Here is a 14,008-nt window from a genome sequence, read left to right as displayed (position 1 = left end):
ACCTCTGGGACAAGGCTGAGGCACTGGTGCGGTCCTGTGAGTTCCTCCTCACGCCCCTACATTCCTCCTACTCAACCTCAGGCTCTCCTAATCTGTCTCCTAAGCCCTGGGAGATCCTGGGAATTCCCTCTGGGCTCTTTTGTAGCCTCCAGAAAGAACTGGTCCAGAAGTGGACAGTGCAGAGACTGGACTGCTCTCTCCAGTAACTTCCCTCCTCAGTCTCCTGTGGTGACTTTCCCCTGCCTCTCTGCCACCAGGCTGTGCCATAACCCTTAGGTTGACACACTGATCCCCTGGGAACTGCAAGCAAAAAGTAGGTCCCAGCTCTCCTTCACTGTAGTGGCTCTCTCCTCTTCTCAGGGTCCTCCTGTTCAGTGTGACCATGGGCCAACACAGCTTGCTAAACTGTAGCTTCTTTACCCTACTGCGTCAGTACTGGCTGGTGCCCGGGTGGACTTTGTGTGCAGACTAAGCATTGACCCCTCACCTGGTCCCACACCCTACTGCCAGATGGATAAACTCATCAGCTCTCAACCCCACAGTAAGCACAACAACCTGAAGCTTCCAACCTCAGTAATTAAATCAGAATAACTGTGAGTAGAGGCCCAGACAGGTTATTTTACCTCTCATACCTTATAATTCATGGTAATATTTTCCTATGGACACAGTAATTTCCATGGTATAGTAATGCTGTGAGACGCAGGTTGAGAGACTCTGTCAGCTTCCCCTGTACATGGAGCTGAAAGCTGAAACCATCCCCAGATGTAATGCAGAGCTAAGTATACAATTAGATTTCTGAAACAGTAGGTTTTTCTTTGTTCTTGGAGACCTACTAAATACCTATGTCTTTTTGTTGTTGTTGTTGTTGTTTTTACCATTTGCTTGTTTGGATTTTTTTTTTTTCTTTACAAGATGATGTGCACCCCAGCTCGTCTTAAACTCATTCTGTAGTTGAAAATGACCTTGAACTCCTGTTCCTCCAGCTTCTACCTTCTAAGTGTTCTGGGCTTGCCAGGCATGCACACCATGACCAGCCCCCACCCCACAACCTCTCTCCCTACCCTTCTCTGGCCTTTCACATACTAGGCAGGTACTCTATCACTGAGCTATGTCACCAGCAATAGCCACAACTTAAACAGAGTGGCTGTTCTGCATTGTGGGTCTGTTCTGGTCCTACCCCTTCCACTCCACCCTACCCACCCTGGGTTGTCACCTGCACAGCAGTGGTGGAACCTGTAGGGCCTCCAGGACTAGGGGCACAGTGGTCAGCATGTCCGTGACAGAAGCAACTCCCCTGTAGGCGTAGCTGTGACACTGCAAAGTAGGCGCTGGGTGGATAGGCGCCCCGCCGGGGCACAGGGGCCAGCTTGGTGAAGTTGACTCTCAAGTTTGTGATGTCCCCGAGTTCTAAAAGTGGCACCAGTAAGAGGAGCGGTAAAAAGACAAGAATTTAAAGGCCAATGGAATCTCCTTTTCTACCTTCCCATCACACCATAGATACCCCCACTCTCCGCCAGGGTGAGCAAGGCAAGCAGTGTTTCCCAGCCACATTGGGGAAGTAGGAAGGAACTGGAAATTTCAATGGCCCAGCTTCCAGCCTGTTTCCTACACCCACTACCAGTCCCATAGAAGAGAGGAAGACTCAAACAAACCTTGAATCTTTTTACTTTGAGATGCAGGGATAGCTGATGCCAAATCCATAAGGTTAAGTTGGACCTGATCAGAGAGAAGAAAGGTCAGGACTGCGGCAGAGAATGGGCATGTGTATGATGCTCAGAAGCCTTGCTTCCCATTCATCCTCATTCCCCTTAAACCCTTCTCAAACCTGAGACAGACCATGGCCCTGAGTGTGTGTGTGTGTGTGTGTGTGTGTGTGTGTGTGTGTGTGTGTGTATGTGTGTGTGTATACGTTGGAAAATACAGGTCCACTAAGAATTTCCTGCTATATCATCTATGACAGAGGAGGGCTTGTGCAATACTTTTTTATTATTAGTTTTAAGTTAAAGGGTGTTGCTGTTGTTGTTGTGTGTGTGAAATGATGCATGTTGCTTGCATGGTGTACCATGGCATGTGTGTGGAGGTCAGAGGACAACTCTGTGGAGTTGGTTTTCTCCTAGGTTTACATGGCTTCTGGTAATCACATTCATACCCCCAGGCTTGCGTGGCACGCACGTGACTCACTGAGCCATCTTGCCAGCTCTACTGTTAGTTTTTTACATTGGTATATACACAACAATGGGTTTTGCCTGATATTTTCATGCATAGAAGGTGGTAACTTTCTAGTGACTGGATAGGGTTGGCCACCCTGGTCACTGTCAGTTTTGAGTATGCTTTCATTTACTCTACAAATCTCTCACCACATGTGGCTTCTTGTCATATCCCATCAAGTTTTCATTTCAACCCCCTACAAATGAGGAAGAAGCCTTGGTCTCTGCTCAGGGTTAGGAACAAGTGGACACAATAGACTGAGTAAAACTTTCATCAAGTAGCTCGGCGGCTTTCAACCTGTGGTCGCAACCCTTTAGATTGAATGATCTTCTCACAAGGGTCTCCTAAGGCCATTGGAAAACACAGATCTTTACATTAAAATTCATAACAATAGCAAGATTGCAGTTATGAAGTAGCAACAAAAATAATTTTATGGTTGGGGTTATCGCAACAGGAAGGAATCAATGAAGGTTGAGGACCACCATTAAGTGAACACGGGAGATCTGAGGCCACAGGGGGGCAGCACTCAGCCTGCGTGCCACCAGAGCCGCTTCTCCTCTGAGAGAAAAGGAAGCTACAGCCTCCTCCATATAGAATGGGATATGCTTTGGGAAATCCCCATAAGGGGAAAATTCCCAGAGAAAGTTCTAGGTGTTTCTAGAGGCAAGTTGTAATTTTTACTCTAGATGCTTTTGGAACTTTGGGTTATTCTTGAATTTCCTTCCAATCTGGCAGATTGATAGATTAAAACAAAAAATTCATTTTTGTGGTAACTCTTCTGAAAGTGAAATTACATGTGTTCTTTGCTCACTTGTGTGTAAGTAGCCAACCCAAAGACCTCACAACAAAGCCCACACAGGAACTCCATGAGCCCTATAGGAAGAAGCCAGGGAAAGTCAGGGCCGAGGATGCTGTAGATGTAGCAAGATGTTTCTGAAAGGTCCCAGCAAGATGACCCGACCTGGCATGTTCTCACTTTTTGACCAGGAGATATGGGCTTCCTCCCTTTGCCTGCTGGTTCAGGTTCCCTGTACCTACCTTTCCCCCAGTCAAATGCCCATTAGGCCTCTGGGACAAGGGCCGGCACCGGACGTCCTGCCAGTTCTTGGGCTGGCCCTGGTGGACCTGGGGAAAGGTGCTGGCACAGTCTGTCGCCAGGTACTGGTACACTCTCCATGTCTTGCCAAAGTCAGAAGAGCGCTCAATCAACATGCCAGCTGGCGTGAGACCCTGGAGAGACGTGGGACAGGGATGTGGAGTAGGGTTGAATGATGGAGGGAAAGAGGGGACACAACTACAGAAGCAGGCTCCTGCAGAGAGGAGGGAGAGATGGCCTAGCAAGAGCAAGGACTGCGGCAAGTGATGGTGTCAGGGCCCCACCCCCACCCCAAGCCATCATGTTCAGCCCCTCTGTTGGCCTCAAAGCAACAAGACTGAGTGAGCACAGGCTGAAACCTCTGAACCTATGACCCAAATCACTCCCCTTCCCCTGTTAAGCTCTTTATCTTGGGTGTCTTGCCACAGTAACAGAATGAAGGCCAACAGACACACCCTTCTTAAATAAACTCTAACCCAAGCTTATATGCAGAGGCTCTGTGCTCCTTGCTTGGCCCTCACTGTTGCCCACCTCAGCGAGCCCACACCCTCTTCAGCCTTTCCACTGGTCTCCGGCTTGAAACACTCCTCCCTTATGGGTTTCTTCTCATCTTTTGTTGGAAGTTTGAATGTCACTTCTGAGTGGAGATATATATATATATATATATATATATATATATATATATATATATATATATATATAACTTGCATTCTTCTGCCCAGCCAGTGCTGTGTTTCCCAGTCTAGCATCTGGCTTCCCTCGGAAACAACATCATCATTCTATTTACTAGACAACTTCCTGTTTTCTAGGCAGGATTCTCAGCTCCCACAGAGTTCCTATTTGGGGGAGGACAAAGGAGCCATCAACCTGCCCTGTGAACTGCAAGACGCTCATCAGCATCTCCGACTTCAACCCACTGTATGTCATTCAGCCCACAGATGTGACAACCAAAAATGTCTCCAGAAATTGCCAGAGCCCCCCCCTGACTAGTCATAATGCCACCATGTCCAGCTTCATCGTGACTTCATTTTAAATGTCTTTCTATCTCTAAAACCTGATGCCAGTTCTACTGTACTGTCAGGGTTTGGTATGTGTGTCACCAAACCCAATACATGAATGGAAGACAGTGGAGCAGCAAAAGCATTTAACAACATCCAAGTTAACACTGCCTTTCAAAACTGTCACCTTGAGGGATGGCACTGCTGGCATTTCTCAAAATACTTTGACCTTTTGTAGGGCAGGGCTCTCAGAGCCAACTTCCTCAGCCATACAAGAAACTGGGTCCTGTTACGTTTCACCTCACACTCTGGAGGATCTTATAGATTTTCCTGGTTGTTTCATCTTATTAACGAAACCCTATCCTTTTGTGTTTGACTATTTCTGTATAAAGAATAAAATTAAATCCTCTCTGAAGAAAGCACATAACCTGTCACAAATGAGTGAAAACCATTGCCTCTAAGAGGAGAGTGTAAGACAGGAGGAGAGATTGCAGAGGCCATAGAGTTGATGGGATAGACTGTTCTCCAAGAGCACTGTGCCACTGTGTGCCTTTCCTGTGGATAAGTAAGCTCCTGGATGCTCATTAAACTTGATCTCATCTTCAAAGTTGTTGAAATAGAGTACACCAGCATCTGGGGAGATGATAGCTGTGCTTGGTGTGTAACTTAGAAGACCAGAGTTCAGATCTCTAGCCCGGTCTTTCTCTCCATCATCAGTGACCCACCTGAGGAGATGATGACTGGAAGGATCCTCTCCCCTTACCTCATGCTCTCTGCCATGATGTTCAACCTCAGCTAGGTCAATGGAGCAGCCACTACAGGCTGAGGTTTCTGACACCCTGAGCCAAAATAAATCCTTTCTCCACAAACTGGTTTCTCAAAGACTTTTGTCATAGCAATGAAGCCAGATTAACTGTTTACCACATAGGCTTATATTCCTGGTATATTCTATTTATTTTTTGTGTATTTAGGTATACAGAGGTTGATGTCTTCCTCAATAGTTCTTCACCTTGTTTTTTGAGACAGGCATTACTATTGAACCTGGAGCTCACTGATTCAACTAGAATTGCTGGCTAACTAGCCCTGGGCATCCATCTGCCCCCAGCCCTCCTTCCCTCAGTGCTGGATTATAGGCTACGCCCAGGAGTGAAGTAGAACAGATCACTAATGATGGATCCAGTAAGACCAGGAGTAAGGAGAGGGTGAGAAACAAAGAAAGGGCATGTCCACATGAATAGGGCCCCAAAGGGCATGCCCTCAGTGACTGACTTCTTCCAACCAGGCCCTACCTGAAAGTCTCCATCATTTTGATATAATGCCACAGATTATCAGTCCATCCATGGATTGATGCATTGGTTCCATCAGAGGACTCATGATCCAATTACCTCTTGATGACTAGGCCCACCCAGTGTGGACCAAGCCATCAACACACAAACTATTCCAGGGACATTTCATATCCAAATCATAAAAAAGCAACCAAGCCCAATGAAACTGGTATGTGCCAGAGTAGTGTTGATTAGACAAGTTAAAGATGGTGGCTGCAGAGAGGACCAGGGTCTGCAACTGCAGCATGACCAGAATGGGGGGATGGGAAGGAGCCTTCTTCTCCTGATGGCCACCTGTCTGTTGTTACCATGACATAAGATCCTAGTGAGTGCCCCTACTCTGAAAGAGGACCCCTAGCATGTGATGCCACCATCCCAGCTTAGGGAGAGAAAGCACTGTATTCTTCTGTCAGCTCAGGTCCCTCTCCTATCCCCTGAAGTCCTCAAGAGCAAACCTTAAAATCCATCATGATGTCCTGAAGCTGCATCCTCTTGTCTAGGTCCAGCTGCAGAGAGACAGGGCTCACATCTGGAAGGATAAGAAACAGAAAAGTTAGACAAGATGGTTTCCCTGACACCCCTAAAGGCCTTGATAACATCATCTCTGGGCAGCCAGAGCATCTCTAACCTTGACTCTGAGCCACAACTGGAAAAGGAGCGGACCAGTATCCTTCTGTTCATGTTATATATTCAAGTCTGTCCTTGTTAGATGGTGATATCGTCACTGACACCTCTGATAGCTCAGAGGATCCTAGCCTGTCTGTCACAAACAGATTCATTCCCAAGACCCAAGTCCTTCCTTGCACCCACCCACAGAGACAAGGGCAAAGTGAAACAGATGTGGTTCTCTGCCAGCACACTTTCTCCTCACTGCCTTTAGCATCCAACAGATCCCCAAAGCAAAGCTAGAAGGTTCTGCCTGCCTGCCTCCCACACCCTTTGCCGCAGAAACCCAGATCATCTTGGAACACTTCCATGTGCCCCAGCCTGTGGAGCCTCCATAATTACGGGCTCCTGCATGTGGCAGGTCCTCACCGTTCTGTGACTGCCACCAGCGCATGGGGCCTGAAGACGATGCAACATTCTCCACTCGGTGACTGTTGTAATTGCGAGGCAGCCTGGAGTCACACTTGCAGCATTTCATCTGCCACTGTAGGGGAGGGAAGTGGCACAGCTCACAGTGAGTCCTCAGGATGCTCTCCCCTATGTGCTGGGGGAACCTAGTACCTATCTTCACCTGGAATCCCATCCTCAAAGGACCTGACAATGTCACTAACACACTAAGAAAGATGAATTTCTTAACCCAGGGCTACTGGCCATCACTTAGTTTAAATCTGAGGTCTTCCTAGTTACAGCAAAGCAAATCAATGTTGGGATTGGGGAAGGGGCACACAGTGGTAGAAAACAATCTTGGCTCATGCCATTGCCTCAAAACTGCAGAGATGGGATGTGGGCAGTGAGAAGGAGGGGGAAACCTACACTGACTTAGCACCCACTGTGTTAGGGAACACAGAAGAGAACAAAGTGATCGGAGGATCTGGTACTGGTTCTGTTATTCCTCCTCTCCGACTCTGTCTCTTTCCTCAGTAAGTTGAGTAAGAGTTGACTTAGAGTCACCCCAAAAGTACTTGTTGAGCATGTCTCATGTGCCGGGCACAGCACTGGGCTCTAGTGGTTACACTCCTCTCTAAGGAAGTCCGGAATTGGTTACCGTTTCCCAGCTCCAAAATACCCTGCCCACAGGAGAGAAGCTAGCTGTCTTAGGTCCTGATCTTGTTGCTGTAATAAGCTCTCTGACCAAATCAACTTAATAAAGAGTTTATTCAAGACATGCTCTGCCCTCGTCAGATCTCCTCTGACCGTCACTGCAGCCTCTGCTACCTCAGAGGGTTCCAACCTGTCTGTCACAAAAACCAGTTCCCAATGTCCAAGTCCCTCCAGGCACCCACACTGAGACTAAGCAGGGTGAAACAAAGGTGGTCCTCCCTCATCCACCCTCTTCCCAGTCTCAGTGAGCCCTTCTGCCAATAGAGGGAACCAGACCGTTGTACCAGTGAAGCCAAAGCTGCAGGAGCTTCTGGCTGCTCGCATCACATCCACAATCAACGAGCAGCACAGGATGAACGCATGGGGTGCTCTGAGTACTTCTCCCGCTTACGTAGCCCAGGATCTCAGCTAAACCCACAGTTAACATAATCAAGGTAATTCCGCACAGGCATGCCCCAAATGCTGGACTCGTTGTCATGTCCATCAAGCCAACAACACTAACCACATAGCTGTCTTCCTGAGGCAGGTCTAGCAAACAATACCCACACCTCCCATGCCCTGTCCCTCCCTCTGAGTGGGACAGGGGACTGCACTACAGAGCTACATGGATGGACTCCAGGTCAAGGCTGAGGTAATGGAGAAATGAAGGAGATCAGAGAGGTGCTCTGTCTCTGAGTCTGCCTGTGAGTATATGACCTACCACTTCCCCCAGGCACAGTGTGGCCCTGCCCCAGCTTCTCTGGGTTCTGCATACAAAACACCTGCTCTCTCTGAGTAGCCATAACCCCAAATCCTGCCCAAAATCCAAGAATACAACCCATAGGGCTCCAAGTTCACTCCAGGGTAGAAGCAAGGCTGGGTTGGGCAAGACCATTGGGCCTTGCTGATTCTCTACACACCTCAGGCCCTTGTTTTCCTGGAATCCTTCCTCCTATGTGAAATCTAATCCTCTAATCTCACCTCATCCCCTTCCAGATTCAGACTCAGCTCTGTGCAGGGAAGGCCACATGTTGCCCAAGCCAGTGTCACATGAATGGGGATCTCCACTCAGGTCCACTCTGTGACCATGCTGGACCTGCTCATGAGCTATAGCCTCTCTTTTGCCAGGACCATGTTGCCTCTGTGTGCTCACATCACTGACCCAGAAAAGAAGGGGAGCTGCGTATCCTGCTTCCAGGGCCTCAGCTTTCCTCCACACTTCCCACTTCTTCGTCCTAGTCAGTGAAGGAACAGTACTCTCACCTTTCCTTATCACAACCAAAAATGCCTTAGTAAACTAGACTGTGCCTGTGCCTCACCAGCCATTTCCCATCCTGGATTTCTCTGACCACCCATCTTCACTCGCTGTACTATACACTTCCTGTTGATTTCTGTCAACTGTCTGTCTTCCTCTTCTACCGTGTATTCTCCAGGAGGACAATGGCTTATATTCCTTCCCCACTGCTTCCCAGTACCTGGCACACTGCTGGCTCTGGGGAAACACTTGCTGAATGAATGAATGAATGAATGAATGAATGAATGATCTAGTGAGCAATGATTGGCAATGCTCAACAAGTGCCATCTATTTTCATCCATGTGATCAATAGCTATTTCTTTACTGACCTCGGTTTGTTTGAAAGGAGTGGAGAGGAAGTAAGGAATCAGGTATTAAGGTTAAGCCATTGCCTATGCTACCAACTGCTCAGGATGCTTAAACCCAAGAGGATAGCTTAAACCCAAGTTTGGTGTCAGACTAGGCAACATAACAAGACCCGGTCTCTCAGGAAAATGAAATTAACTGAGGGAGTTCTGGCCAGGTATCATGAACTGCATTAGATAATTTCAATATCAGAGCTTATTGAAGAGGCCTGGGTGGCAGAACAGTTGCCTAGAATACACAAAACTCTAGGTGTGATCCCTAGTTTAGTAAAACCTAGGCATGCTGGTACATTCTTGTAATCCCAGGCCTGAGCAAGTGGAGGCAGGGGGATCAGAAGTTCAAAGTTGTCATTAGGTATACAGTGAGTTCAAGACCAGCCTGAGCTTAATGAGACCTTGTATCAAACCAAAACAAAAACCAAACCAAACCAAACCAAAACAAAACAAAAACAAAACAAAAAAATAAAAATAAAAAAATATCAAGTTTCACAGAAGCCTTTTGAGGAAAATAGTATTTATCTCTTTTCCCCTTAAAGCTGCTGAGTGACAGACGTTACCGGGAGCATGCTGTCTTGTCCACACAGCACCAAGCAGGGCTCGTGCTGACCCTCAAGATGACCTTGGGGGAGCCCATAGCACAGAGAGCACTCTGGGAAGGACCCAGCTTCTCTAGCTCTCTCAGCTTAGCTGCCATGGCGATGAGAGATGTGCCACTAGCTGAAATGCCTGGGCACTTAGCATCATCTTTTCTGGGCAAGAGAAGACTAGGGCAGGAGGCCCCCCCTAGACCCTATTTGGTCCTTGGCGAGGGAGTGTGCCCTTCCCCTCACTCTGCCCCGCCTCTCCTGCATATTTTCCACTCCATTCTGCCTGTACTCAGCACATGTCCAGAGGAGAGACAGGGCCAGCTGCCTTCTGGCAAACGCTGTCACCCGAGCTCCCCACCCCAGGCTGGGAGCTGAGCCCATCCCTTGCTGGCCATGGCAGCACGTAACACAAGGCTCTTTCTTTCTTAGCCTAGGACATTGTACAAGGAGCCAGAGATGGTAGAAATGGCCTTGGTGCTCCGAAATGACAGTTATGTAACTATTAAAGAATTTATAGAAACCATGCAATTGTATGGAGAAGCGATTACATTATAATGTTTTATGGGTTAAAGGTAAGCTTAAACTCATACATACAATATGATTCCTGATATAATTTTTTAAGGAACAGACTATGTTGGGAAGAAAATCTATCAATATAGTAGGGAAAAACACACAAAATTGCCAATATTTACCTATTTCAACTTATAAGCATATAGATCAATTTATTATCTAACAGGATTTTAGATGGCTTTCCTCCTTTTCGTTAGTCTGTGATATATTTAAACTTTTATATAAAAGTCAACAAAGTATTGACTTTTATATGTAGGAATATAGACAGAATTATAAATAAAATGTGTTAAAGATATTCGGTGTCAGTGTGGGCTCATTGCTCTGAGCTGCCCTCAGTCATAAAGATGGCACAGGGGCCTCAAATCATCTCCACCACCCTCCCACATGTACAGGTACTGATGAGGGATCATATGGCTTCCTGGGCTCGGACACTAAGAACTTCACGTCTGGTAACACAGCTGAAGAGGGAATTGGCTTTGCACTCAAAGGGAAGCTAAGCCCTAGCTTCAGACAGGTATTTTAAGTAGCTCTGCTGTCGACTCACCAGCAGGATGGGCCTGAAATAGAACAGCTACAATATGAGCTCAATTGAAGACAAGTTGTGTGCCTTCCCTCTGGCCTCAGTTTCCCTTTCTGTGTAATGTGTGTATGTGTTAGGGCATGTGAGTCTCTTCTCACAGGTTCTATGTGCCCCTTTCTCTACAGCAATGGCTGTTCCCAGCAGCTGCGGCCTCCCTCCCTGGGTCACGTAGCCAGCATGCTCCCTGAGTGCTATCCAAGAGATGCATTCTTATCAGTCCAGCCTGCCAGGCCTCCAGCCAGTTTGGCTCCTGCTTTCTTTCCAGCTGGAGAGGCTGGACTTTCTCCTGGAGCCTTCTAGAATCTCAGCAATCTGGCAGAAAGACAACCCCTTCCAGAGAGCTAAACTAGGGCAGAGGAATGAACGAGAGCCTATGGGGCCTGGATCACAGTGGAGAATGAAGGAGCATGCATTGGAAGGCTCTGAAGAACAGTAGGGAAGAATAGAAAAGCAAGCTCTGGTTAGCCAAGATGCAGTTCCCTTCAGGGATGGTCTAGGGGGCTGCTTTGCTTTCATCAAAGCTATCTCCAGGGTCATGGGCACTAGCCAAGGCCCAAAGGAGGAAACAAGGGACAAAATAAAACAAACCAAAAGCCCTGCTGTCTTGGAGAAAAAAATTAAAAATGAAATAAAAGTAAAGAAAACACAGGTCTCCATGTCAGCTTCCTAAGATGGATGTGATGATAAGTTGTCCCTGTTGTGACAAGGGTTAAAACTCCCTGGACTGAGCTTATCATTCCAGAAAACCACAGAAGCATGGGTGTCAGTTGGACAACAGAATCAAGAGGAGAAGAAGACGCTGACCAGAGGCCTGATGGGAAACCTGGCTCCCAGGAAAGAAAGAGTTGTGGGAGGCCAGAGAGGACACCCCATAGCCCTTCCTCAACATGGGGTTCATCAGTCTCCTGAAGTCTCCCCTAGAACCAGTAAAAGACTAACGTCAGGGCCGGCAGCAGGCACTGGGTAGGAAGAGGCGCCAGGGCAGTTAGCCATTTTCAACTTCAGCTCCTTTCTCATTCAGAGCAAACTGTTTAGACAGCTCTATTGCTGTCTAAACTAAATTGAGAAAGGCAATTTTCCAAAGCTGATTATAGAGCCCAGGTTCACCGCATACCCCAAAATTACATTACACTACACCTGCTCTCCTGAGCACTACCAGCATACCTTTGGCTCACCCTTCCAAGACCTGTGATGGGGATATACTGCTTCTTACATGGTGGGTATCCGCAGCGTACTGGTCAGGAAAGCTAGATGGATGAAGCAGAGACTCATGTACCAAGCATCCGACTCCATACAACCCTGTGCAATTCTGACTAAAGGCATACAGAGGTCACACGGCCACCACTACACAGGAGACGAGGTAGATTTCCTAAACACTGCTCTCCTCTCCTCTTCATCCAAAAAGGGCAGATCCCTCTAAAACAAAGACGTCCCTAGTGCCAAGAGTGGGAAATCAATTCTACCCCCGACAATGGCTTCCTAAGTTCATGCTGTGGTCACAGAGGCCCTAGCTGGCAGAAACAGGCCTGCAGGACATTGCTTGAGGCATGAGGAGAATTTCCTAGAAATGCCAGACCCGTGTTAAAGATTCTAAAGGTGATTAGAACTTCATGACTGTTGAGAGTCAGAGTATTGCAGATCCAGAGATAGAAAAGCCTTCCCCATCTTTTGCATTGTACCCAACACCCTCTGATTATCTATCAGGCAAAACTTTCTGAATGCATAAGCTTAGCAGGCAGCAAGCTTCCACGAACCCAGAAGCTGGCAGTGTCATCAGGCAGCTCATGTGACCACTTCCACAGTGTAGCTGTCACTAGGAATGACCTGAATCTGAGTTCCTAGACCACAGCAACTCATTTGTGACCCAGAATAAAATCTCTCTGATTCCCTTTGAAGCAAGGGCCATGTTTGGTATTAATAGGGGCCTGAACCCCAGGAATGGTGCATCTCCAGGCCTTCCCCTTAGGCCTTTCTTCTCTCTTCTGTCCTTTTAGCTCCACAAGCCCATTCCCTTGCCCACAGCAGCCACGATCTCACAGCCTCATACTGAGTGTGACCAGGTCTTGCTTCCCTCTGACAGTAACCATTCAACTCCAACATTCATTTTCATTTTCTTCCATCCCCTCAAGGGTGACACTTACTCTCTTGGGACCTTTTGTGTGTCCGTGATGTGGTTTGAATGAGACATGTCTTCCACAGGTGTACGTATTTAAACTATGCAGTACCCATCTGTGCTGCCATTTGGAGGTTAGGAGCAGGCTCCTTGCTGGAGGAAATATGTCCTCCAGGGTCAGGCATTGAAGGTTTATAGCCTCTCCTCGTGTCCTGTTCTCGATTTTGGCTTCCTGTGTGTGGGTAAAACATGGTCCCTCTGCTTCCTGCTCCTACAACCCTGCCTTTCTTGTCATTATGGACTCTTTCCCTCTGGACAGAAGCTAAAATAAGCCCTTTCCTTCTTAAGTTACTTTTGGTCATAATATTTTATCACAGTTACAGAGAAATGGCTAATATAGTGAGTGTACATACATATATACATATGTACATACACCCTCTACCTACACATTAACCTTTCTGAAGGTCACAAAAGGAGACCATTTCCAAACAAGGAAAAGCAGGGTCCAGTGTGGGCAGAAGTGTACATGTGGGTGCTCATGAACGTATAAGTGCTGAGGAGGAAGATATGTATCTCCAACTGGCTGCAGCTCTCTTCTTTGCAAGAGACTAAAATGGCAGCTATTTGGTTTACACAGATAATTAACCTGGGGAATGTGCTGTGCAAAACTGTCATTAAGACAAGACATGATTAAGTTTCCCTCAGAAAGGGAGTGGGCTGGGGTAAGTAGACCATTTGAGAAACAGAGCAGACACATGCTGTCAAGATTGTTGGAAACAGAAGCCAAGGCTGGAAGCATCCAGACAAAGCTATGGGCTCTGGTTCTCAGCCTTGCAAAGCCTTGCTCATAGGCAGCCCTTACACGATGGTCCCAAGACATCATGCAGTCCCCAGGACAACCTCTGAGAGACTGGCAGAGACACCAGGGCTGAGCAAATGACAAGTTTCTTATGTGGAGAAATGGTGAGCCAGATTAGAGCCAGAGCTTTCCCAAAGCCACAACTCTATTCTGAGTCAGAACCAGGACCTCAGCCTCCAATCAGGGTTGACTGACTATGGCTTCTCTAGTAGTGTCTCTCTCTCTCTCTCTCTCTCTCTCTCTCTCTCTCTCTCTCTCTCTCTCTCT

General features: G+C 47.4%; 1 protein-coding gene across 2 annotated transcripts in view; it reads right to left on the bottom strand.

Moving 5' to 3' along the window:
- Lamb3 (laminin subunit beta 3) overlaps positions 1-14,008 on the bottom strand; it is a 42,732-nt gene that overhangs the window by 16,906 nt on the left and 11,818 nt on the right. For both annotated transcript variants that reach the window (XM_021198681.1, XM_021198682.1), the window contains exons 4-8: positions 6,663-6,777; positions 6,083-6,156; positions 3,247-3,438; positions 1,653-1,716; positions 1,214-1,407 (exon numbers count right to left, since the gene is read on the bottom strand). In XM_021198681.1, coding sequence (XP_021054340.1) covers positions 1,214-1,407; positions 1,653-1,716; positions 3,247-3,438; positions 6,083-6,156; positions 6,663-6,777 — 639 coding nt within the window. The remainder of the gene's footprint in view (positions 1-1,213; positions 1,408-1,652; positions 1,717-3,246; positions 3,439-6,082; positions 6,157-6,662; positions 6,778-14,008) is intronic.

Source organism: Mus pahari, chromosome 5 (assembly GCF_900095145.1).
Source record: "Mus pahari chromosome 5, PAHARI_EIJ_v1.1, whole genome shotgun sequence".
In the NCBI taxonomy this organism is placed as follows: Eukaryota; Metazoa; Chordata; class Mammalia; order Rodentia; family Muridae; genus Mus; species Mus pahari.
This window is presented reverse-complemented; position numbering and strand designations above follow the sequence as displayed.